The sequence below is a fragment of the Heterodontus francisci genome, chromosome 8 (assembly GCF_036365525.1).
Source record: "Heterodontus francisci isolate sHetFra1 chromosome 8, sHetFra1.hap1, whole genome shotgun sequence".
Taxonomy (NCBI): Eukaryota; Metazoa; Chordata; class Chondrichthyes; order Heterodontiformes; family Heterodontidae; genus Heterodontus; species Heterodontus francisci.
In genome coordinates, this window is record NC_090378.1 from 72,352,975 (window position 1) to 72,378,673 (window position 25,699).

At 39.7% G+C, this 25,699-nt stretch overlaps 2 protein-coding genes across 3 annotated transcripts in view; both read right to left on the reverse strand.

Moving 5' to 3' along the window:
* alg6 (ALG6 alpha-1,3-glucosyltransferase) overlaps positions 1-3,551 on the reverse strand; it is a 44,645-nt gene extending 41,094 nt beyond the window's left edge. For both annotated transcript variants that reach the window (XM_068037327.1, XM_068037328.1), the window contains exons 1-4: positions 3,394-3,551; positions 2,012-2,096; positions 1,283-1,372; positions 586-674 (exon numbers count right to left, since the gene is read on the reverse strand). In XM_068037327.1, the coding sequence (XP_067893428.1) occupies positions 586-674; positions 1,283-1,372; positions 2,012-2,096; positions 3,394-3,550 (421 nt within the window). In that variant the 5' untranslated portion in view covers position 3,551. The remainder of the gene's footprint in view (positions 1-585; positions 675-1,282; positions 1,373-2,011; positions 2,097-3,393) is intronic.
* A 5,824-nt stretch (positions 3,552-9,375) lies between these two features.
* Positions 9,376-10,509, reverse strand: foxd3 (forkhead box D3). Its single transcript, XM_068036461.1, has one exon. It carries the CDS (start codon positions 10,507-10,509, stop codon positions 9,376-9,378), a length of 1,134 nt encoding a protein of 377 aa, XP_067892562.1.
* Between the last annotated feature and the right edge of the window lie 15,190 nt (positions 10,510-25,699).

The following is a 25,699-nucleotide window of genomic DNA, read 5'->3' on the forward strand; positions in this document are numbered from 1 at the left end:
TTGCCAGCTTGGTGGCCTAAAACAGAGAGGGACAAAGGATTCAAACAGCATAAGTAACAGAAAATCCAACATCTTGTTGAAGGTGGATAGGCTTTCAGGGGTCAAAAGTAGAGCCATTGCCAAAAAATCTACCCTCTTCTCTTCACTGCCCTTGCAGCCATGGTGTTGATAATGGCTGGTGCAGTTAAGCATCTGCTCAATGACAATCCAAAGTTGATGGTGGAAGATTCGGCAATGGTCGTGCCATTGAAGATCGGGGAGATGGCTGGTCTACTTTTGCTTGAGATGGTCATTACCTGGCATTTATCCAGCCCAAGCCTGCATGATATATTTTATTATTCCACGGTCGGAGTATTTGTGAATGGAGCTGAACACTATGGAACCATCTGTAAAACAGTCCCGCACCCGACATTATAATGGAGGAAGGTCATTGCTGAAGCAGCTGGAGATGGTTGGGCTGAGGATGCTTGGTGAGGAATCGTGGAGCTGGATTGACTAGCCTCTGACAATCATAACCATCAACCTACTGTTCATTGCCCTTTCATTTATTTGAAATTTGCAGTTATTTCTAAAGTTCTTAATTACCTGTCGCTCGCATGAATAGTTTGTGCCCCAGGCTTTCATACCCACGCGATGTACGAAGGGCAATCCACTCAGGATTTATCGATTTAGCTCTGAATTTAAAAAAAAGTTTATCTCTAGAATAAAAATGCATTTCACTTTACTTAAAATGCACACACAATCAATAAAAGATACCCGTGACTGATAGTGATACATTTTATTTCTCCATCTAATTCCCTCTCCTCCCCAAAGGGGAAGACTCAAACAGTGAATGTTGAAGGGTGTTTGACTATGGAAAGTACAACTTGAGCCTAATCCTGTTCTCATCCCTCACAGCAGCTCACACAAACTGCTTTCTTTCCAACATTGTGGCAGTTGGCTTAAGTGGACTGAACAACCACTCAGGCCCATGGACAAATGGTTCATTGAAACTAAAGTGTACATTTGCAATTTGTAATTTATGCTGGGGAGTAACTCCAATACTACCAGTGGCTATTCTTCAAACTTCAAACCTAGACAGTAAAAATGAGCACAAACAGCATCAAAGCCAAGAATGATCCTGATCTCACCCAGTACCCACACCACTGTGCTTTTTCGTGGTCAGGGGAGCAAGAAAGTGGTTGCCGATGGAGCTGGAAACTGCTTTTACATTTCATATTAAAGATTTCTTAACACTAATTCTAAATACTGAGTTATCTCAACAATTGTAGATCAAACTTACACATATGCACAAATCAGACTGTGGTAAGCAGTGAGTGGTGGATAATCAAGGCCCCAGTACTTCAGATTATTGCTGCTTGTATTGAAGTACCTGAAGAGGGAAACAGAGCAACTATATATCAACCATAAAGAGAATGCATTCAGAAGTAGTTGGCTTCTGCATTGTTGTTAAAAAAAAAGTATTTTTTTTTTTAAACTAGGTTAATTTATAAAATCTCCATATAAAACTTATTTTAGCAACATACTCTCAATGTCTCTATAGGTAATTGCACCACCTGATACAGAACCAAGATGGTCCCAGATTCAATCCCAGGTCTCTGCTGAGATAGCCAATCTCAACAGGGTATCAGTAAGGGTGCTAGAATTAACCTCAGTGTCATGGTGTACCAAAGAGGGAAGCAAGTCAGTCACTCACAATAGATATCCAATGATTCCTGCTAAGTGTAGATGTTAAGTGAGAACAGGACTGTGCTTGACAATGATGCCCAGACCCTTCAAAGGGTTGACAATCTTCTCAGCATTCCCCGTCCAGGATTGCATGCAAAGAACAAACACCTGATTGAGATACTGGAAGAATGCCAGGGCCAACATCAATGCCATCAGCAGTAGGGGGGGGGGGGGGGGGGTGCTGGCTGAGAAATTCTTCAATTCAATTGCAAATAATCTAAAGAAAATATTCAGTGACACACCCTAATAAAGGTTGAATTAATTGAATAATGAGATTACAAACCATTGTTGGATGGGTAGATTGAATGTAATCTCTTGCCAGTGTCGCTGAGCTTCATAATCTCCAAACATAGGTGGTTTCCCAGCACCTGAGGAGACAGTAAAAACAGCTGAGCAGATAACATTTGAGAGCACTATTTTCACAAAAAGTTTTTTTTTGGCAAATTCTACCCTTGAACATAACTGCAATGTCCCATGAGGAAAGTGAGTATACAGACAAGAAGGTCCCCAATTGTGTCTACTTTCTGAGAGAAGTTTGCTATTTCAGCTACTGCAGCAGTGCAAGCCGTAGTGTCACTGCACTAGGAAGGGAAGAGCATTATCCTGGTTTCTTGGCTCTTGATTAATATAATAGCCAATCTGCTGAGTGACAACAGGATTGGTCTTATGTGTGATACACATTCCCACTCCGTGTAAAGTGTATGCTATCAAATCAACTGTGACATGCTCTTATTTATGCTTTTAATTTGCAAGAATTTTACAATGAGGGTCCAAACCACAGCTAGAACTTTGGAAGGGTGGTTACAGGAGATGACAAAGGATGTAGTCTAGGCTCACACATGGAGTATGGCCATTTAAGTAAGGAAATGCTGAATTGTTGGTACCTATGGAACTATATTCCAGAATCTTTGGGAGAAAAGGTGGAAAAAAAGCATTTGACAAAAAAAAATACCGATGATGCCAGAAATCTGAAAATAAAAATACTCAGTAGATTAGGCAGCATCTGTGGTGAAACAGTAGTAACCATTTCAACCCCTCCTCAGGACTACTAGATATTACAGATGAACAGCATTTAAAAAGAAATACACGGGAAAGGGGCAAGGTGAAAACAAATACACAGGAAAAGAAACAGAATGACTGGACAGAGTACAGGAGATGATAAAATTCCAGTCATGATATTAGCAGGAGACAATACGAGACATAATGACAGAAATCAAAGACAGTGTGAATAACTAAAATGAAGCATGAAAAATAAATCACGGCAGGCTCCAGCGGTTCGGGAACCCGCAAGAAAGAAAGCAGGGAGACGTCTGATTCACAATTTGAAAAAGCGTTTGGCATTTTTTGTGGGGATGAATCTGAGAAACAAGATGCAGAAAATCCAATAATTCTTTTGCAGGATGATATCCCTGAGGAAAGCGATTTGAGCAGAATTTCTCAATTTACATCACAATACTGTGGGATTCCAAAACCAATCACAGTTTGCCACATTATTCAAAGCCTGTCACTTTAACAAATCAACAAACTAAGCCCACTCAATACTGTCATATCTACTGTCCTAATTACACAAAGGTTAACACATTTTGTTGGGCTGGCGAGGGGGTCTGTGTCCGCAATATGTGGGGCCGAAAGATAAAGGCGGAGAACTGCAGCTCACTGACTGACCTGAATAAGAGTTCAGAGACACTGCCCAGCGCACCATGAGGCTGACTGCGAGTATTATGGTGATAAGACTCCATCTCTCCATCCTTTGTCGCTCTCTGCCTTTTCCTCTCCCTCTCCCTCTCTCTGCCTTGCCCGGCACTTCCTGGATCCCGCGCATGCGCCTCTGTGCCGTCCCACTCCGCCGGCGCTGCCTGATGACGTAAAAGCTCCTTGGCCAACTCAAGAAAAATTGGTTTGCATTTTCAGTGAGGAATTTACGTTCATTTGTCGAGAGTTTATTGGATTTAAGTTTTGGGAGAGACAATAAATAGGTGCACCACTTCCAAAATTAAATTGTTTAAATTCTCATTGGATAACTACAGTATCTGCATTTTATAAAACTATATTTATTTAAATTAAATTGTATTAGATACCTACATCCATTTCAGAAGTTGGTTCAATTCTTATTACAGTAACCTACAGTCGTTTATAAATATGTTGTCTGGGTTTATTTTCAAATTGATTGTTTAAGTTAAGGGACAGAATTCATGGCTAGATTCATTTGGATAAGTAGAAAGATCATAGTTATTTACATTGACATTTCGTTCCTGATTTTACGTATGTTGGGTAGTATACTAATTATATATTGTCCTTTGCACGTAAAACACGTTAAAGCATACAAATACTGAAAAGGAATAGAAAAACAGGGAAATGCTTGGGATTAAGCTTGTTTAATGGAAAGGAAGGGAATAAATCCACTCAAAGTATGGATTTGTATTTATTTCTCGCAGTGGAACACATTAAAATAAGTCACATTATCGATCAGGAGAGAATTAGTCGGGACAGGTCAGGAAAACACCGGATTCATTAGTTTATGCTCATGCAAGTTCATATACCTATAGCGTCGAATGACGAAAAGCTAGTGTTTTTGTGAAACCGTTTGAACCGAAGAGTGAAGTTATTTCACATGGGCGAACAGCATCAGTTTTCAAACTTTCTGCTATGCTCCCTTCCTTGTATTGCTGCCAAAATTAATATTATTTTAGCCTCATTTGTCATCATACGTTATAATGGAAGCAGTTGAGGCAATTAGTTTTATTTAATTAGATATCTCATACATAACCTCGAATATATTTAAGTTGAACTGGATATTGACAAGGTTTGAGAATGGAATTTAATTGGATTCCTTTGCCTTAATACAAAAGTAGGACGATTTAATTGGATTCGTTTTTGCTCATTCTGATGAGGCGTTGGTGGCTGATTACTTTTCGCTTTTTGCAGTTTATGATCATTCCTTGTGTCAAGACTTGGCCAGACGCTCAAAAGCAGCAAGATTGTGCATTTCCCTGCATTATTAAAACAATTTTTAAAAACCATTTACATCAAATGTTCAACTTTGCTGCTTTTGTGTATGAGCAACAATTCCTTGCTGGTTTTATGTGCCCAAAAGTCCATAATCAGTAACGCCTACATCTTGATTGCTTAGAATTGTAATTGCAATATAAATATTCTTTATTATTATTCCATATTTTCCTTGAATATTAACGTGAGTTTCGGACAGCTCAAAACATTCGTATACTGCAATGTTGTCAGCTATGCTATGTCTCCAATGATATTTACAAAAAGAACCACTTAATAAAAAAATGATGCTATCAAATAACCATAGTAAGCATGTATAACGTAGTCTTTCTGTTATAAATATATGGTATACATTATATAATAAACATGTAAAATGTATTCATTTGCATACGTCTTTAGAAGCGAATCCACTCGACAACGCTAGTTAATTTCGGACATTGCTGTCCGATATTTACAGAATACCAGAGTTTAGCCATCCCACAAGAACCCTTCATGTACATTAACCCCAGGTTTCCGTCTTTTACTGACTGTAGAAACTATAATTGCATCGTTTAAAATCATCGCTGCCAAATACTTGTAGGCGGTAGTTTAAAAATGCATTTTAAAAACGGATAAAACTCTGCCGCCGTACTTAGTGGCTATTTATCTGAGCAAAGAACGGCAGAGAACAGCGGGCAACGGCCCATGAGTTGGTCGAGGTGACTCCGTGTTCCTGGTGATTCACAATCGGTCTCCCAGGTGTTCTGTTAATTTTTTAAGTAAAATATTCGAATTACAGAGACTGCGAACAAAAACTGACACAACTTTATAATGCTCACTAAATCCTGCAGTTTAATTTAAATCGAATTGCCTGTCGGTGTAAATTGGCAAGAGTTGACAGAAAAATGACAGATAAAATTAAAAATAAAAAATAAAATCGATTTTTTTTATCTGAAGGTCTTAGTTGAAGTTTCTTGTTGACCAGCTGCACGTGCTGATTTTACCTCCTAAAGGTGGCACGTTCATTTTTTAAATTGAATTAATTTAAGCAATACTGTGATTGAACAAAAATCGAAATTGCGAATGAATTTTGCTTCCATAACTAAATGCGTTTATTTACTGCAGAGCGTGTTTGGTGTATTTGCATCCATTTTGTATGTAACTTTGTGTTCAGTCACTGACAATATTGTCGGCTCCTCTTTCAATTCCATAATCCAAGTTAAAGGTCCAGAGTTTTTTTTAAATGATTTCTTACATTGAAAGCTAGAGGTATCGGATCTCGGTGAATGATGGTTTAATTGACGTATTAAATGCAAGAAGAGCCGGGATCCCTTGGAACAAGAACAAGGGCATCACTTTTCTCTCACACAATCTGAAAATAATTTTGCTCAAAGGCAATGAACTAAATCTTAACATTTTACAAAGAGGATCAGTTCCACAACCAACTGGATATATGATTCTAACACAGACACAGACACACATATATAAAGAGAATTTACTTCAAATTTAGACGGTAAAGGGTTAAGCTTTAATGATTTTTTAAAATATTCGCTCTTGTGCTGAAAGTAACTATAGGGCAGTTGCTAACATTTCAGATATTTTAAGCACATTCCGTAAGTGCCATCTAGTGCTGCGTTTCGGTATCACAGACTCGCATCCAAATCCAACCCCGAGCTCCCAAATGGAAGGAGATTGGGTAAAGTTACAATATGTATTATGGTATTATCATTAGCAACACATTACTGAGATCCAAACTCTCAGTAAAACAAGGACGAAAATTATGGTTACAAATATTAGCCTCATCGCTGATTTGTGTGTTATCGATTACTCGGTTACACTTCCCACAAGTTACCGTTTACCTTTTGGGTTTCAGCAAAAAGGCAGTTTGTTCCAGACCAGAGCTCCTATAATTTATTTTTAAAAATCAATGTAAGTAGTTTTGAGCAGGTGAGTTTGTAAAATGGCATGTTTATCTCTGCCCTTCATTTATGTCGAAGTCGCTGTGAAACTCTTATTCATGCAAGTTTCGTTTCGCAATTTTAAAAAAACATAAATCACTTGAACCTCACAGTTGACCGCAGGGTGACTCAAAACCTACAACTGCAGATAAATACGAATCAGTAAAAGTTACAAGCAACAAAGGATCACTGTTGGAATGAGCCCCTGTTATGGCTCGTCATTTCGGAATGGTTATATCAGCAGGTTTCTGAGGCGGACAGTGACTTTAGGAGTCGCCTTCGACTTTCCCAGGGGTATCAGTTAAATATAGAACTAACGCTCGCGTTTCACTAACCATCCGCCATTTGCTAGGTTTGTGTAAACGTAACATAACCAGGGTCACATCGGCCTAACATCTTGTTACGTTTATAGAAGCAAGAGACAAAACATTTTTAGATCAGTTTCAATTTCCTTGTAAAAGGATTACTGAGGGAGATTCAATTTAGGGACGGGATCTGGTGTTATTAAGTTGCCCTTCAAGTAAAGTTGGGAGTGGCTGTTCCTTCGTGTCAAACGATTATCAATTATATATACGCTAGCTGCTGAGACCACACCCCGACAAGTAGGACAGCTCGCTTCATTTGGCGTATTTATACTGAGGTATAAATGTTTGCTCACAGTAAAATAATATTTACGGTTACAGAAAGAACTCGTGTCCAAGCCGGGGCGCAAATGTTGTTCAAGTTGGACGGGGTCAGTCATTTCGCAACACTCTTTAAGCACAGAGTGTGAAGTAAATAAGGAAATTCAATACCGGCAACGACACTTGAAGCCGCGACACATAGATAAACAGTCAGGGGAGAAAGGCTGGTGATCTAAACTCAACCTCGTCGCCCGAGATCATTTACAAAGTATTAAAATATCAAAACGGAAAACGATCTGCATACATTTTCTCTCCTTCAATATGTTTTAAACAAATATTTTCAGTCAGAACTCTCCCAGAAACTCGCATCGGTTTCATCTGTTTCCAAGAACTAAAAGTTAGATGAATGTGATGTATTTTATTTGTTGGAATTCACATTACACAAGTTGGGAGAATCACGCCCCAAGTTTTCACAATAGTTCCACAAAGATGTGCTCACCCCATTACCAAACAGTGCTAGTTTTGGAATTGAGATAATTCATTAGTTAGAATTTTCGGATTTGTTTCAAGTGTGTTTGTTTAATATTAATTTGAATATTCGTTCAAGTGTGCTACTTTTGAGATGTCTACCAAACACGTCTGCAATTGGGAACATAGGAAACGATAAGATTGTGCATGGAGCTTAATATTTCCAGAAGACCTAGATTCTTCTCTTCAGTAGCGCAGTGGTAACCACTGCCTGTTCATTTTCAATCCCTTTTTTACAATCCGCATGCATTTTCCCATTTTTTCATCAATTTTCTTAGCATTTAGTGTTTCAGTTAACTTGCTGATAATCGATACCCGATTGCTTTTGCACCCTTACCTCCTGTTTTAAATTGTATATTATTATTTCAGTGATTATGTGGAAGATACAATGTCATTCAAAAATGTGTTTACACCTCCAATTGGCGGGTTCCTTTTTGTTCAGCGAAACAAAATCCGCTCCAATAAACACTGTGGACCAGTTTAAACTGTGTGACTGCAATAATTTGCTGAGTTCCATATAAATAATGCAATCTTAAAGGTATCCCAAATAAAACAGCAACCGCGTCCACTCAAATACATTTATTTAGATCAAAAATATATAATTTACGACAAAGCGCCACACTTGCTTTGATATGACTGTGATGTACAGCCTTTTAAAATGGTAAAATCTTCTAAATAATATATTTGCCCACATTACTAAAATGGAATTGAAACAGATTTCAGTCGAGCCCTTTTCAATTTGCCCTTGCAAACCTCTCTTCCATGAAGTTAAACAGTAGGTGCTGTCAGCTCAAATTTCACAGCTAATATCTTCAGCACAATGTTTACTGATTAAATGGCTTTTAATTTAAAAAAGCGGCAATGACCTCTATGCCGTCACTTCAAACAGAGATTTTATTCATAATAATATGCTGAGCAGTCTTATCTTTTAGAGTTTGCTATTTAATGGCAATGTATTTTAATGTCCCACACTGTAACCCTATGCATTTAGTACAATTATGACAGGAAAAAAACTCTAATACTGCGAGGCCAAGAGCTCTTTTTTTAGAAATGAACAAGGACAGAAACGTTTGCAATTTGTAAAATTTATTTACAAAGTTGTTTAATTCCCATTGTACAACACGACGGTAGCGCTACATAGAATACATATATTTAATTCATATAAAGGGCTTTAAGCTTTTGCAGTCGTATACAATATTGACATTTTTTATCCTGTTGAATTAATTTTTTAGAATGATTCAGTCTTCCTTAATATCTATACATGTTCGTCAATAAACTACTGGCAATGAACCTTTCAAAAAGACATTAATTGTGAAAGCCCAGAGCTCTATACTACAACTGTGAAACGGTCTAATTAAAAAATAAAACTCAATGACTATGAACCGATTGGTTCTTTATACAAATATTTACAAACGTATTTACCTGTACATAATGCATTCCTTTTTTATATAACATAGGATTATAGTCTATAATTTGCAGTCAAGTTCAGTGCAACCCACTACCACAGGAGAGAAAAAAGGGATATGGTGAGTGAGCAGTTGGAAGTGGAGGAGGTATTAAGATGGCCATTTGGTTACTGCGGCGGCCGAAGCTGCTGACTGTAAGAATTGTCCGGAGATTATGTTCGTGGGGACACTGAGGATGGGGGTAATTGCAGCCGTGGTTCTTGCTAAAGACAAGGGCTGAGGACTGATCAGGGCTGACTGGACGGTCACTGGCGGTCGCAGGAAAGTTTGTGAGCTGCCTGACGTGCTGGTCACGCCGATGATATTCTCAATGCTGAAAGAAGGTCTGCTGGTGGGCTCCGTTTTCACGATGGATGTGGAGCTCAAACTGCTGAGTTGGAGCTGGAGGCTGGGGCTGAGCTGGGAATTAAAGGCTTTCCTGTTGAGTTCACTGGACGGGATGAGTGGGACGACTGGGGGCAGCATGGGACCCACAGGAGGGATATAGGGATACTGGAGAGTTGAGGGATGAGGGTAGGAGGCGGGATGCAGCGCATAGGGACGCCCGTAAGGACCGCTCAGGCTATAAGCTCCAAAACTCTGCATCATGAGGGCAGTCTGCTCCCTCAGATGGTCTGCAGGCTGCCTCTTGAACCTTTTCCTCCGACGAAGAAAGCTCCCATTGTCAAACATATCTTCAGATTGTGGATCCAGGGTCCAGTAGTTCCCTTTACCTGGATTACCAGGCTCCCTGGGAATCTTCACAAAACAGTCATTGAGGGACAAGTTGTGCCTGATGGAGTTTTGCCAGGCGGGGAATTTCTCCCTATAGTAGGGAAATCGGTTACTGATGAACTCACAGATCCCACTAAGGGTTAATTTTTTCTGGGGACTTTGCAGGATAGACATGGTGATGAGAGCAATGTACGAATAAGGTGGTTTCACCAGACTATTCTTGGGTTTTGAGGCGGTGTTGCCGCTGGAAGAGCCACTTTCCTGAGTTTCCGATTTCGTTACTTCTCCCTCCGAGGAAGGCTGGCAGATAGCGGAAGGGCTCTCCGCGATTTCCCTTGCCCCGATCTCCTCCACCTCTTCTCCCTGATCGTGGGTGGCGTGGCTCTCAGCGTCGCTGTCCTTTCCCATGCCCTCGTCTCCTTCTCCTACCACATCAATATCGACATCCTCGGCTGTGAGGACCGTGTGCCCTGACATATCGCTCGCACTGCCGCTGCCTGACAGGGTCATCACGCTTTCCCTTTCACAAATCAGCAGAAAAAAGGTAAGAGATTGGCTTCTTTTCTGATGAAACTTCTCTCCCCCCCTCTCTCTCTCTCCTGTCTCTCGTCTCTCTCACACACACAGTCTCAGCTGGCAGTCCCTTGCAGATCAGATGACAACGCTTTTTTTAATGCAGGTCAAAGGGCTGTCAATAATAGTTACCTTTAACTTTTTGACAGCCTATTTCAACTTACACATTGCAACTTATTAACTTTCCCTGTATTTTCTCGCAATGCTTTTTTTTAAAAAACGTTTACAGGTACGCAGCTCTTTAGCTTTTTATGCCTCCTTTATATATATAAAAAGACTGTCTGAAGATTGTTTCAGTTAAAGATATACTCTCAGGATTGTCACGTGAGGGACTAACGTCAGACTTCCCTCTGTTAAGCCATGCAAAACTCGAGTTATTTCATATAATCGTCAACATAGATCCGGCCAAGACAACAGTAGCACCACTCATTCCTACAAGCACCATTTCATCAAGACGATCAAAGCATTCTTTGTCAATAAACTTGGTACGAGAACAGAGCAAGACGAGACCTCAAATTATTTAATTGGGCAGATTTTTTTGCAATTGCACTTTTTGGCCAAATGCACAAATATGTTACGATGTTTGTTTATTAATTTTCATTTATTTCGGGCATTTTCCCCTCCCAATCAAAACAGTGAAAATAAATATTTTGATTAGGAATTAAAACATAATGTAACCATATTAATGAATGTGACACTATTTAGTTTAACAAATGTTGTGTAGATTGGCGTGACATTAGCTTTCTTTATAAAGACAATGAACGGTTTAATTTTCTTTTTTTTTTGCTTTACACTTTTGCTTTACACTTAACAGTCAGGCACCAGCGTCTAAACGACATTTTTTGTTAGCAAAAGGTATAACTGCATTAGATAGGGTTGCCGCACGTACAGCAAAATGGTTATTGATTAATCTGTTAGATTTAGTGAAGAGGGAACGAAAAGAGTCGGAGGGGAAAAGATATACGATAACAAAAGGATAGCTACAAATAAAGAACTTTGGACCAGGATGTGCAGAGGTGTTAACGAGCTAATCATCCCTATGTGTTAGCATATGAAAAACTAGGAAATGGGAGAGTGTGGGTGAATGTGAACGAGCCATTCACAGCACTGAAGTTTGTCTCAATGCTATTGCCAGGAAAGAAGATCTTTAACCTGCAGCGTGGAAACTATACTTTTCCAAATAAGTTTAACAGGAACTGACACCATCCTTTAAACAAAAGCCTAATTTCAGTGCAATAATATCTTCCCAAAAAGCAACATCTTGATGAAAATCTCTAGTCTTACTTTTTTGTAACACTGAGGTTTTGCGTGTAAATACTAGGTTTAATTTATGTTTTTTTTTGTTTTGGTATGAGGTTAAAATCGAATTGATTCGTTTCCCAATTCCTCCTACTCAAATCAGAATATCTTTAAGTGACAAAAGAATCAATTATTCTTTCCACCCTCCTATTAAGACTAACAAAACCATGTGAATGGGTTTACGACATGTTTTCGATGGGAGGGATGAATAACCATTTAAACCTGACAGGGCTTCCCTGTGACACAAAATGATATTATAAACTGTAAGCGATCTCCCCACAGAGCAAAGTATTGTTTTTCTCCCGTATAAAGGCGTATTTTGCCGGAAATAGAATCTCCCTTCATTTTTGGCACGGTTACTATTTTATGTTACAATTTTATTTTGCTCAAAGTGGATTTTAAACTGTTAATATTAAAGCGTTTAAATGCAAACGAAAGAATACATTTTGTAAAGACGTCAGGCCTTATTTTTTTCGTGGAAATCAGATATTATTTACTTCAATTCATAAACTACAATTAAGATGTATAGCTTAGTGTTTTTTTTTAACAAGTGCTGAATCCAAGCGAATTAAGATATGTTAAACAATGGTCTAGGACAAGTACATTTGAATCAAGCCTGGAGGGGAGTGAGAGAAGGGAAAACTTGCATTGTGTGGTTGTAAATTGGCTATAAGTGAGTGGTGGTTGTTGTTTCCATTTGTGTAAGTACGCAGAACATCTCAGTTTACAAAGCACTTTGTTTTCTCGTTTGTTTATTTCATCCTGGGCCGACAGTCACAATCAAAACTTACTTTAAAAAAACTTTAAATGATTCTATCAAATTCTTAACAAAATCTGATATACGCTAGGGTAGACCAAAGTCGCCTCGATATTTATGTGGTTGAACCACTTTTCGTTTTTATTCGTTATAATTATACGATTAAACTTTCCGTGTGTCACATTTGACGAAAATCGTGCACATTCTGCGGCTGAAAGTGATGGGGTTTTAATTGTTGAAGCAAAATACTGACTTTAGTGTAATCTGGGAGCAGGAGAGGTTACTGTAACAGGGGGTTCTGTAATCACTCTTCATTTAAAATGGGCTACGTTGGTAGGCTAACCATCATTGGCAATCACAATTCGCCACACAAAGTCTCATTTTTTCCATCTTCTTTTAACATATCCCGTCTTCCTGTTTGAATCTGGGGTTCAAAAAGTTCCACAATAAAATAATGACAGTTCCTTTGTATGATTTCGAGATAAATTAAATGTTCCCACAGCCTGGAATGCAGCTGCAAAATAAGATCAGTGATTTCATTTTAGAGCACTATTTGTTTTTTTTTTAAACGCTCTTATATGCGACCATCTGGGCTTTTGCTTTCAATTGCGATCAGCTCGTGCTCGGAAGAGCATCGTTAACAGAAGCATAAAATGCCGTCTTTGTTCCAAAAGCATCATCCTATTTATTTCCGATGATCTTCTTAACTCTCAGAGGAGTTGGGCAGGGAATTTTAAAAAAAACAACCACAGAGCGCAGGTCCCTTTGATGCGTATTTTTTAAACACAATAAAAGTCAAATTAATTAAATCATACCATTAATTATGACTCTTAGCGTGAAAAGGTTTGCTTCCCCTCGATTAGGGATATATTGTGCTAATCCCCGTGTTGACTCAGAGAACTATCTGTTCTACAATCATTTCTATAGAAAGCCTTTCTAGACCAATTTGGCAAATCTTAATCAGGCATGTGTAGGGTGAAATAATGATTGGAATATCACTGCGATTGTTTCACTTATACATTTTAATTTCAAGAAATAAACGGGAATTTCAGATTGACCCATAAAAGACACACGTGGATTTTACATTGGAACAGCTTCTCATTTTGGAACCTAAGCGGCAAAACCAATAAACTTTCAACTATTTTTTAACGAGAAAGTTGAACACAGCAAATAATAATAATAATAAAAGATGCACATTCCCCCTCTGCAGCTCACAACCTCCTGATTTATATTTCAGAGCGTCTATAATCTTGTTTAATTTCACGTCGCTAAGAGAAGGGGCAAATCTGTGAGCGGAGCTGGGCGTCACAGATCCCTTTTCAAATAATAACAGGATCCTGAGCGAATCTTCCTAATAGGAACCGGCATCAAATCCAGTCAAGATGGTGTAGAGGGATGGAGGCAGAAACCGGGAAAAGGAATGACAGAGTACTGTAGAGAAAGCTACATCGATAAAAGGAATGAAAAGGCCTAGGAAAACATAGAAAGGGAAAATATATAAATTAACGGGAAATAATAGAAGCGTCAAACGAATCGAGGGAATTTTTTTATTTCCGGTTTTGTTTGGTTCACCTCCTGTATAAGTGGAGGTTTTATTTAGATTAAAATATACTTGTTCGTATTGACTAATTTCCCAGTTAAATGGAGCTGAGATTTGGACCCATCTGACGGGATTGCGATCAGATGTCACTCGGGCTCGGCAACCCTAAGGCTGTGGCTTCACAAAGTGCAATTGCCAGGATCTAATCGCTTTACACACAACACGGGAATGGTATCAAAGACGTCCTATTTCCACTCCTTAAACCCTATTAGCCTCCCCGATGAATTATGTAAAATCTCGACCTTACACTTGGATTATTAAAAAGGAGAAATCCCATTATGCTGTACACGGCAAGAGAGAAAGTGAGTTGAAGGGAAATATTCTTTCAGCCCCCAATGTGTGGGCTGACTTCAAACTTCGGCGACACCATACGGAGCAATAGTGACCGAATAAAATATATTTTACATTCAAGTGATGTGATAGCATCGCCTCAACTTATTATTGGAAATATTAGCGGTAATAATATTAGCCATACAGACATCTGGGAAACGGCAGACTCTTACCTGTGACACACTCTTCTCAATCTTTGCACATCCAGGAAAATCAATACATTTACCAGCCGCCTAACTGAAATCAGTAACAGCATCAAACCTTTTTACCTACTGTACACAGTGTCTGTATCAGAATAACCCCCACCCCATTAACATCACTTTCACTGTTATTTCTCGACACTGTTAAGAGAGCGAGCACCTCCGCGACGGCAGATTTAATTGGCTTCTTTAATATTTCCTTTTATTAAAAAATGCTACATTTCGGCTAACACTAGGTTCTTTCACACTGTCATTTTCTCAACATGTTTGAGTAAAATGATTCAAATAAAGTAGCTGTAATATTTCAAGCACATTTTTATTAACGGCTCCGTTTCCTCAAGATCGTAAAATTGTTTACATTTATTCAAATCACCAATTAACTATAATATGGCGGGGGAAATGGCAAAACGGAATATTTCATTTATATCTTTGTTGTAACTTAACCAATTAAGACGATAAAGGGGAGGGGGCAAAAACTACGGTGATAATGGATAGGAAAAAGTAAGGGAGATAACTCCAATTTATACAAATCAAACAGTGCTTAATAAAAAGGCAACTCGTTTAATTAAAGGTTCAAAGAATTCGGATCCAGCATTTGGACAGCACTTAGAATGCGAGTGAAATTCTTGATGAATTAATGGCATTGTTGGCGCGCTCTTAATTATAGTTATTATGTTAATTATTTTACATTAGCATGAAGTTATCAGCATGTCAGATTTAATCAAAATGCATCGTTCTGCAGAAAACCGTTCTTTTATTCCGCGATGTGAGATCCTACATCATGCGGGTTTATTGTTTAAAGATATAAAAAATGACTTTTTATTGAAAGAAATGTTTAATTTGGTTTTGTACGGTCTGGTCACGTGTAGCCTGCAGGCTCAAGCTCCTAAAAGGGCTGGATTCGCCATTATCACCCCCTTTAGGAACCTACTCCATCAACGTGTAACTCTGTCAAACAACATGAAGTTGCTCATTTTTATCTGTTGATATTTTTTTGCAAATACGACGCGGGCAGCCCCGCTTTCACAACCAGAGAGAAGTGGTCGGAACAAAAGAGATATTCAATGGCACTGTCAGTGTGTTCTCAAGGTTTGCTCACAAAGCGTCAGGGCAAATTTTATTATCCACACACGACTCCTATACTCAGCAGCATTCCACCTATAATTAAGAGGAGGAAATATCGACAAAGATAAAATAATCTATAATTTAAAAGAAATCTAAATACCATTTCTCCAGTTACTTTTACATTTATCCAATTATAACAGTTTTGTGTACTAAGAGCTTCGTGCAGTGTCTTAATGACATCGAAGCGCATGTTTTCAGCGTCCTCTCTCCGCATTACCTGGAGCCATATATAATTTTCAACAGCAAAGTATATAATAATCAATTTAAAATACACAATGACCTCTCCTTTAATTTGCACAACATCATGCGGATACCTAATGTGCCATAATTTTTGTATTTGCTCCTAACCTGCCACCGAATGAACTCCGGAGGTGTCAGTAAGGTAGTGACGAGAGGATCTGTGAAGGTGACAGGATCTCCAGCAAAGGATCACTCACCGAGATCTGACTCAAGCAGAATTAACCGATGCGACTGAGATTTGAGAAGAGGAATAACAGCCAGAAAACAGCGACCGCATAGTACAATTTGCCCTACAGAGACACTTTTAAGAATTTGCCAGTTATTCTCCAACAGGAGTTTTAGTTTATATTTTATATTTTAGTTTACATTGTGCGGAAAACTCCAAGTTCAAATTGTTTATTGCACTAAGGTCCGCTCCTAATATTCAACCCTGCGAAATGCGCCAGCTCTTTAATTTTATTTTCAGAAAATTATTATTGAGTCTTCTTCCTTATCTTTGAAAAACGATTTGTTCCAATTTGGAATAACTGGCGCCACTTCTGAATCATTTAAAGACCAGATGAAAGCCACCCGTTTATTACGACAATAATTTCTTTTGGAAAAAATGGAAATTAACAGATTTTTGGGGAGGACGGGCTTTTCCGTACTTTCCCTTTTCATCTTTTATCGATTTGCTGTTTTATTGTAGCATAAAATAGTCCATCGTAAATTAAACAATTTCATGTCGAAATACATCAAACTTTTTTTTCCCGAATGGACGGCTCTCACCTACAAAAACAGCGACTTTGTGCAAAGCTTATGTGTAAGGTTTCAAGGCAGATAGGAAAAAGTATCTTAAACTGTGTTTGTTTCGGGCAATGCCAAGTTCATTAAATACCCATGATGTGAATTAAAGATTGCCATTCAGTCACCAATGATAAAATAGTGCAAGACAGCACGGAGAGTGGACCTCGTATCTCGACGGTGTTTTTCGAGTTCGATGTGTCGTTGTTGATGAGTTTACCGTGAACATTGCATTATGGTTATGTCCTTTTCTTCTAGGTATGTTTTTACAGCTGAAGATAAGACATGCGCACGGAAATATTGACGGGAACATCTGTGTTTTTTGACTTTCCAATTACTGCATTCCTGAATCGCCTGAAAGAGTAGAAATCAAAAGCAAGATCATCAGTTGGGTTAGTGGCCCCAGGAACAGCAGAATGATCGAACCAGCCTTGAGCCAATCGTCTGCTTTCATTGACTTGTACTATTTTGATTTCCAGGTGACGAGGAGTTATACTGCCTACTTGTGCCGCTCTTTCTTGAGGCAAAACAGACCCCTGAGCGTAGCGGTTAAATTACTCTACTCACCCACCTCCTACTGCCGGTGGAAGTTTTTCACTTTCTAATAGTACAAAAACGATGACTTTCCTGTCAGATTTTTTTTTTAGAAATGTGAAATAATTCAAAAGTTCCACTGAACCACCATGAAGACAGTTTCAAAATTCAGCTATGTACTGGTTGCAGTTAAACTTGGCCCATTGCTGACACTTCTCAATGCCCTGAATGAGCTGGTTATCCGATACCTCTGCCCTTCCTTTTTGTATGAATACACAAGTTACAAGAGGCTTTTCCTCATGTAGAATCATATCCATCCAGAGGACAGACCTGACCCAAGGAGGCAATCACGGTGTGTTACATTTGCTTTGTCTATTGTGTCGGTTTATTCAACAGGTGACCATCATGCTTTCTCTTCAAGCAATAGATATGTAGCCAAAACTATTTAAAATATATTATAAAACCGTTCTATAATATTGCTTAAACAATGACAGACCCGTTATAGATGACTTGCATGCAACAATGTAATTACAAAGTCCAGGGACATGGAGACCATTCATTGATACTGTGGGATTGTCAAAGCAAACTTTTGTGCTACAACATCTGATTTTCTGCAACTCACAGGTTTAATAGCTGATTGATAATCATGCAACGTCTTCATCGATGCTCCTGTAATTTACAGGTGTTTAAAACCCAAGTTTGGCATTACACAACTATTGCTTTTTCAATTATCTCTTTTCTTCTGCTCATTTTAAACTTATTGGTTACCTTCACCACATAGAATGCAACTGTTCAAGAAGGCAGCTCACCACCATCTTCTCAAGGGCAATTAGGGATGGGCCATAATTGCTGGCCTTACCAGCAGCACCCATATCACATGTCAGAATGGATTTTGGCCGTACATACATCTAGGTGTCTCAAAAAAAAATCTTTAAATGTCTGGTGTGTCAACATACAGATGGGGAATACCTGTGACAAATATTCCTTTTGCGTGTTGTGATAAATATTGCAGTCATTGGCTTCAATGAAGGATATTTGCGTGCTTAGATTCAATTTGACTTGGGTGTACTCTCACCTCCTGAGGCAGAAGGTTGACGCTTACACCTGTATTTGAGAAGAAAATCTAACTTGCCAGAGATGAATGTGTGCTGCATTAACTGAGGTGGGATTTGGATGGGAGGTTAAACCAAGTCTTTATTTGTCTCTTCTAGTGATTCCTAAGGATTTTAAGGATTCTTTGGGAATTTTCAAGGAGAGAATGGTGACCTGGCCAACATTTGTATCTCAACATTTTCCCGCACAAAGCAGATTAATATGTCTTTCACCCTATTTACTGTTTGTGGTGCATTGCTGTATGCAAGTTGACTGCTGCATTTGCTTATATAATAACAGTGACTACACTTCAAAAGTTATTCATAATGAAGCAATTAGGCACATCCTGTGGACAATAATAAGGTGCTATATAACTGAAGGTTCTTTCTTTATATATGTTGGACAGCCTTTGGATGTAATAGGAGTTTGACCAGTAGACCCAATCAAATACCATCATCACTGAGTTTTATGATGTAATGTTCAATGTTTGGACAAATATTACTCCCAATGGATCCCAAAGTGTCTTCCAATTATATCAGTGATGAACAAAAACATGGGCCATTACCCCATCACTCAGTTTACAGATGCACTACTACTGTAATCCTGAGCCATTTCATATCAGAATGGTTCTGAGTTCAATCCATGTTGGTTTACTTCATTTCCACCAAGATAATTGCAAGTGGCCTCAATATCCCAGCAAAAAGGATAGGAAAAATCAGCCAGCATTCTTGTTTCTGTTTACTAACTAGTTACATTAGGAGTGAAAGTAGGGTAAATTAACTCAGAATTTAGGTGATGCAGCATTTACCAAAATTATAATAGCACAGAAGATGCAACAACTTTTCAAACCTATAAAATATGTCATTGCTTCAGCCTTAGTCATGACAGTAGCTAAAGGAAGCATCTGAATTTATGAAATGAAGTTCATTGTGGTGTTGTAGTCAGTAATGACCACCACTGACCACCTCCAGGCGCTTACCCATTGTCTCTCGAGATAAGGAGGCCAAAGAGAAGTCATTAATGAAATGTTTGTTGTTGGCTGACAAATTTTCCCTACTATTGGGGTTGAATAGTGAGTTTGCTCTGATTTGTGGAACAAAATTAAACCTGTAAGATCATGTATCATGGATGTTTGTTATTGCATAGGCTGATCTATGGAATGAGTGAAGGATATGACTGAGCTAATCATGATATATGACATATTATCAAATGTGAGCCGAACTGGACAATGCAGGGGTGACAAAAACAAAATTAATGTCCACCTTGTGAATCAAGGTATTAATATCAAACTATTACAGCACACTTAGTAAGCTTTTAACTAAAAAAAATGTCCATGTACTTCATGTGCTTAAGCATACAGTAGAAGTTGCTTTGCAATGTAATTGTAATGACGCAAACAGATTGGTGTAATGGACAGACACATGGCAGATGAAACTGAATGCAGAGAAGTGTGAAGTGAAGCATTTTGGTAGGAAGGACGAGGAAAGGCAATATAAAATAAAGGATACAATTCTAAAGGGGGTGCAGGAGCAGAGGGACCTGGGGGTATATGGGCACAAATCATTGAAGGTGACAGGGCAGGTTGAGAAAGTGGTTAATAAGGCATTTGGGATCCTGGGCTTTATAAATAGAGGCATTGAGTACAAAAGCAAGGAAGTTATGGTGAACCTTTGTAAAACACTGGTTCAGCCTCAACTGGAGTACCTTGTCCAACTCTGGGCACCATACTTTTGGAAGGATGTGGAGGCATTAACGAGGATGCAGAAAAGATTTGCGAGAATTGTTCCAGGGATAAGGGACTTCAGTTACATGGATAGATTGGAGAGGCTGGCACTGTTCTGCTCAGTGAAGAGAAGGTTGAGAGGAGATTTGGTAGAGGTGTTCAAAATCATGTAGGGTCTGGAAGAATAGATAGGGAGAAACAGTTCCCATTGGTGGAAGGGTCAAGAACCAGAGGACACTGATTTATGGTGATTGGCAATAGAACCAAAGGCAACATGAGGATAAACCTTTTTTATGCAGCATGTGATTAGGATCTGGAATGCACTGTCTGAGAGTGCGATGGAGGCAGTTTCAATCATAGTTTTCCAATGGAAATTGGTCAATTATCTGAAGAAGAAAAAATTGTAGCTCTGGGGAAAGGGCAGGGGACTGGGACTAGCTGTTTTTCTCTTGCAGAGAGCCATCACAGACATGAAGGACTGAATGGCCTCCTTCAGTGCTGTAATCATTCTATTAGTCTGTATTGTTGCCTCCTAAATCCATCTTTCCCACAACTCCATATTTAAACACCACTAATCGGGTTTGCACCTCTGCCACTGTACTGAAAATGTCATTATCAAAGTCAAAAAATACATCCTATACGACTGTGACTATGACATGGTAAACTATCCCTCCTCATCCTCCTCAACCTGTCTGCAGCCTTTGATATCGTTGACCTCACCATCCTCCTTTGACACCTGTCTTTCATCGTCCAGCTGCAATCGTCTGGTTCCATTCCTATCTGTCCAGTCATAGCCATATAAGCACCTGCAGCTGCTTCATTTCCAGCTCCCACACCTATATCTCTGGAGTCTCACAAGGAACTATCTTTGGCCCCCTCAATTTCTTATCTACATACTGCCCCTTGGCAACATCATTCAGAAACACATCAGGTGTACACCAAATATACCCAGCTTTAACTCACTACGACTTCTCTCAATCCCTCCACTGCCTCTGAGTTGTCACATTGCTGTTCTGACATCCAGTAAGGGATGAGCAGAAATTTCCTCCAATTAAATAGTGGAAGTCAAAAACCAATGTCTTTGGTCCTTGTTACAATCTCCATTTCCTAGCCACGACTCAATCTTTCCCCCTGCTCACTGTAAGGCTGAGCCAGACCATTGGCATTGGCATCCTATTTGACACAGAGATGAGTTTTGACCCCATAACCTCTTCATCACCAGACTGCCTACTTCCACCTCCGTAACATCGCCTATCTCCACCTTTGGAGGAGGTGTTATCAATTTTGGAAAGTGTGAAAATAGATAAGTCCCCTGGGCCAGATGGGATTTATCCTAGGATTCTCTGGGAAGCTAGGGAGGAGATTGCAGAGCCTTTGTCCTTGATCTTTATGTCGTCATTGTCGACAGGAATAGTGCCGGAAGACTGGAGGATAGCAAATGTTGTCCCCTTGTTCAAGAAGGGGAGTAGAGACAGCCCAGGTAATTATAGACCTGTGAGCCTTACTTCGGTTGTGGGTAAAATGTTGGAAAAGGTTATAAGAGACAGGATTTATAATCATCTTGAAAAGAATAAGTTCATTAGAGATAGTCAGCACGGTTTTGTGACGGGTAGGTCGTGCCTCACAAACCTTATTGAGTTTTTCGAGAAGGTGACCAAACAGGTGGATGAGGGTAAAGCAGTGGATGTGGTGTATATGGATTTCAGTAAGGCGTTTGATAAGGTTCCCCACGGTAGGCTATTGCAGAAAATACGGAAGTATGGGGTTGAAGGTGATTTAGAGCTTTGGATCAGAAATTGGCTAGCTGAAAGAAGACAGAGGGTGGTGGTTGATGGCAAATGTTCATCCTGGAGTTTAGTTACTAGTGGTGTACCGCAAGGATCTGTTTTGGGGCCACTGCTGTTTGTCATTTTTATAAATGACCTGGAAGAGGGTGTAGAAGGGTGGGTTAGTAAATTTGCAGATGACACTAAGGTCGGTGGAGTTGTGGATAGTGCCGAAGGATGTTGTAGGGTACAGAGGGACATAGATAGGCTGCAGAGCTGGGCTGAGAGATGGCAAATGGAGTTTAATGCGGAAAAGTGTGAGGTGATTCACTTTGGAAGGAGTAACAGGAATGCAGAGTACTGGGCTAATGGGAAGATTCTTGGTAGTGTAGATGAACAGAGAGATCTTGGTGTCCAGGTGCATAAATCCCTGAAGGTTGCTACCCAGGTTAATAGGGCTGTTAAGAAGGCATATGGTGTGTTAGCTTTTATTAGTAGGGGGATCGAGTTTCGGAGCCACGAGGTCATGCTGCAGCTGTACAAAACTCTGGTGAGACCGCACCTGGAGTATTGCGTGCAGTTCTGGTCACCGCATTATAGGAAGGATGTGGAAGCTATGGGAAGGGTGCAGAGGAGATTTACTAGGATGTTGCCTGGTATGGAGGGAAGGTCTTACGAGGAAAGGCTAAGGGACTTGAGGTTGTTTTCGTTGGAGAGAAGGAGGAGGAGAGGTGACTTAATAGAGACATATAAGATAATCAGAGGGTTAGATAGGGTGGATAGTGAGCATCTTTTTCCTCGGATGGTGATGGCAAACACGAGGGGACATAGCTTCAAGTTGAGGGGTGATAGATATAGGACAGATGTGAGAGGTAGTTTCTTTACTCAGAGAGTAGTAAGGGCGTGGAACGCCCTGCCTGCAGCAGTAGTAGATTCGCCAACTTTAAGGGCATTTAAGTGGTCATTGGATAGACATATGGATGAAAATGGAATAGTGTAGGTCAGATGGTTTCACAGGTCGGCGCAACATCGAGGGCCGAAGGGCCTGTACTGCGCTGTAATGTTCTAATTCTTCGAACTCTTTGCCTCAGCTCATCTGCTGCTGAAACCCTTATTCATGCCTTTGTTACCTCTAGACTCAACTATTCCAATGTCTTCCTGGCTGGCCTCCCACCCTGCACCCTCTGTAATCTTGTGCTCATCCAAAGCTCGGCTGCCCACATCCTAACTCACACCTAGTCCCATTTACCCATCACTACTGTACTCGCTGACCTGCATTGGTTCCTGGTCTGGCAATGTCTCTATTTTAAGACTCTTGTAGTTGATTTCAAATCCCTTGATGGCCTTGCCCTTCCCTGTCTCTGTAACTTCCTCCAGCCCTATAACACTCCGAGATTGCTACGCTCCTTCAATTCTGGCCTGTTGCTCTTCCCAGATTTTCATTCACCATTGACAGCAGTGTCTTCAACTGCCTAGGGCCTAAACTCTACAATTCTGACCCTCAGACTCTTTGCCTCTCTACCTCTCTCGCCTCCTTTAATCCTTAAAAACTACCTCTTTGACCAAGCTTTTGATCACCTATCCTAATAGTTCCTTAGTGACTCAGTGTCAAGTTTTGTTTTTTAATTCTGATTCTTGGGATGTTGTTATTACATTAAAAGTGTTATATAAATGCAAGTTGTTTTTTTAATATATGTGAAATATATATTTTTTATTGCGGTTAATATTTTCTCCACAACGAGCAAAACCATAAAGCGAATTGTTTGTGGCCGTGAACTCTCTGTAATATCATCAGATGGTGGCACACAGTGTGGGACTAGGAAATAATGGTAAAGTGCTGAGCCCTTTCTGTTCCATATGAATAAAGAGTAAAGCCCAATATGTATATTATCAGAAAATTTACAGCTGCAATATATTTTATTTTAATAATGCCTGCAGGCCCCAGTAATTGTATAATGTAGGTTTTATTTTAAAAAAGTATTGTTGCTGGAGTTTTTTGTGGTGATATCAATAGTGGGCTGCAGACTACTTTTAGATTGGTGGGGCTGAATTTCATTGTAGCTTCCTAGTTTTTTTCTGTTGTCTCAGCAAGATCTGCCATCAGGGGGCGATGCTGGTGAGTTCTGGGACTGAAATGCAGCAGTGGTGAAGCCCATAACTGGGAGGTGGTAGCTGCAATGATCAGGTTAGGAGTAAGTAGTAAGTAGCTGTGAAGTCCAGGAGTTGGGAGGGAATGGAGTCTTGAACTGGGGAATGGGCCTGAGACCTGAGATCAGTATCTGTGTGGCCTGGAGCTATAGATAGCACCAAGCATGGGGACCTGCAGCTGCAGAAGGCATGATAGCAGGTTCTGGAGTAAGGAGCAGAGGCCACAGGGCCTGGATTCATGTAAAGCAGAGGGAATGGGGGAGCAGAACTAGGCAGTTAACTTTATGCCACAATATTTTTTGGAAGAATATGATTAGCCAATTAGAAAATGCATGATATATGTGATTTTAAGGTCTGATCATCATTGGTTATATGGGTCTGAGGTGTGACTGACTCTTGGTTCCTGAATTTGGTTCAAGGAGGAGCAGTGGTCCATGTGATCTGGTTGTATGAAGTTCCGGAATGGGATCTAGTGAAGGGACAGTGGGTTCCAATTCTCAGATCCAATTGATTGAAAGGACACTCTTACAGATACAAAACATTTAATAATTTATAAAGTATATGGAGTTATTTTTCAGTGCCATATATTAAAAAATACATAATTTAAAATCAAAGGGAGTGGATGGAACTCCTGATGAGTGACATGTGGTAGTTCTAGCCAACAAGAGGCATCCATGTTCACATCAGAAGAAACTGAAAGTGACCATCATTAGGAAAGTTTAATGAGTAGAATATATTAGCCTGGAAATTACTATGAGCAATATTATCATACAGCACTTAATGTGCTCTTATCAAATTTCCTCTCCGCTATTTTACTGGCAATGTTAACCTGTTTATCTTAAATGGGTTAATGCCTCCAATAAAATAGTGGAATTTGATACAAGTATGTCAAATGTGTATATGATAATGTCACTCACATTAATTTTCAGGCTATTATAGCAGGCGGCACAGTGGTGCAGTGGCTAGCACTGCAGCCTTACAGTTCCAGCACCCCTGGTTCAGTTCTGGGTACTGCCTGTGCGGAGTTTGCAAGTTCTCCCTGTGACCACGTGGGTTTCCTCCCACATGCCAAAGACTGGCAGGTTGATAGGTAAATTGGCCATTATAAAAGAAATAAAATAAAAAATTGCCCCTAGGATAGGTAGGTGGTAGGAGCATTGAGGGAAAGTGGGGATGTGAGAGGGAAAAATGGGATTAATGTAGGATTAGTATAAATGGGTGGTTGATGGTCAGTGCAGACCCGTTGGGCCGCAGGGCCTGTTTCAGTGCTGTATCCCTCTATAACAAAGTGTGAGACCTATTGCATTACCCTTTTAAACATATCAAGGCTAAGTTTCTAACTGTATCCTCCTGACAGACAGAATATTGGGAAATCATAGATGTGTTCCCCACAATTTTCTGTTTGTTCATTTTAATGGTTATAAATTTGTGGAAAATATACCCACCATTTCCCTATATAAGACCCGAACAGTCAAGGCCCCTCACCAGGGATGTGGATTTGGAAAGTTGTCCCTGTTTAAGAGGGAACTA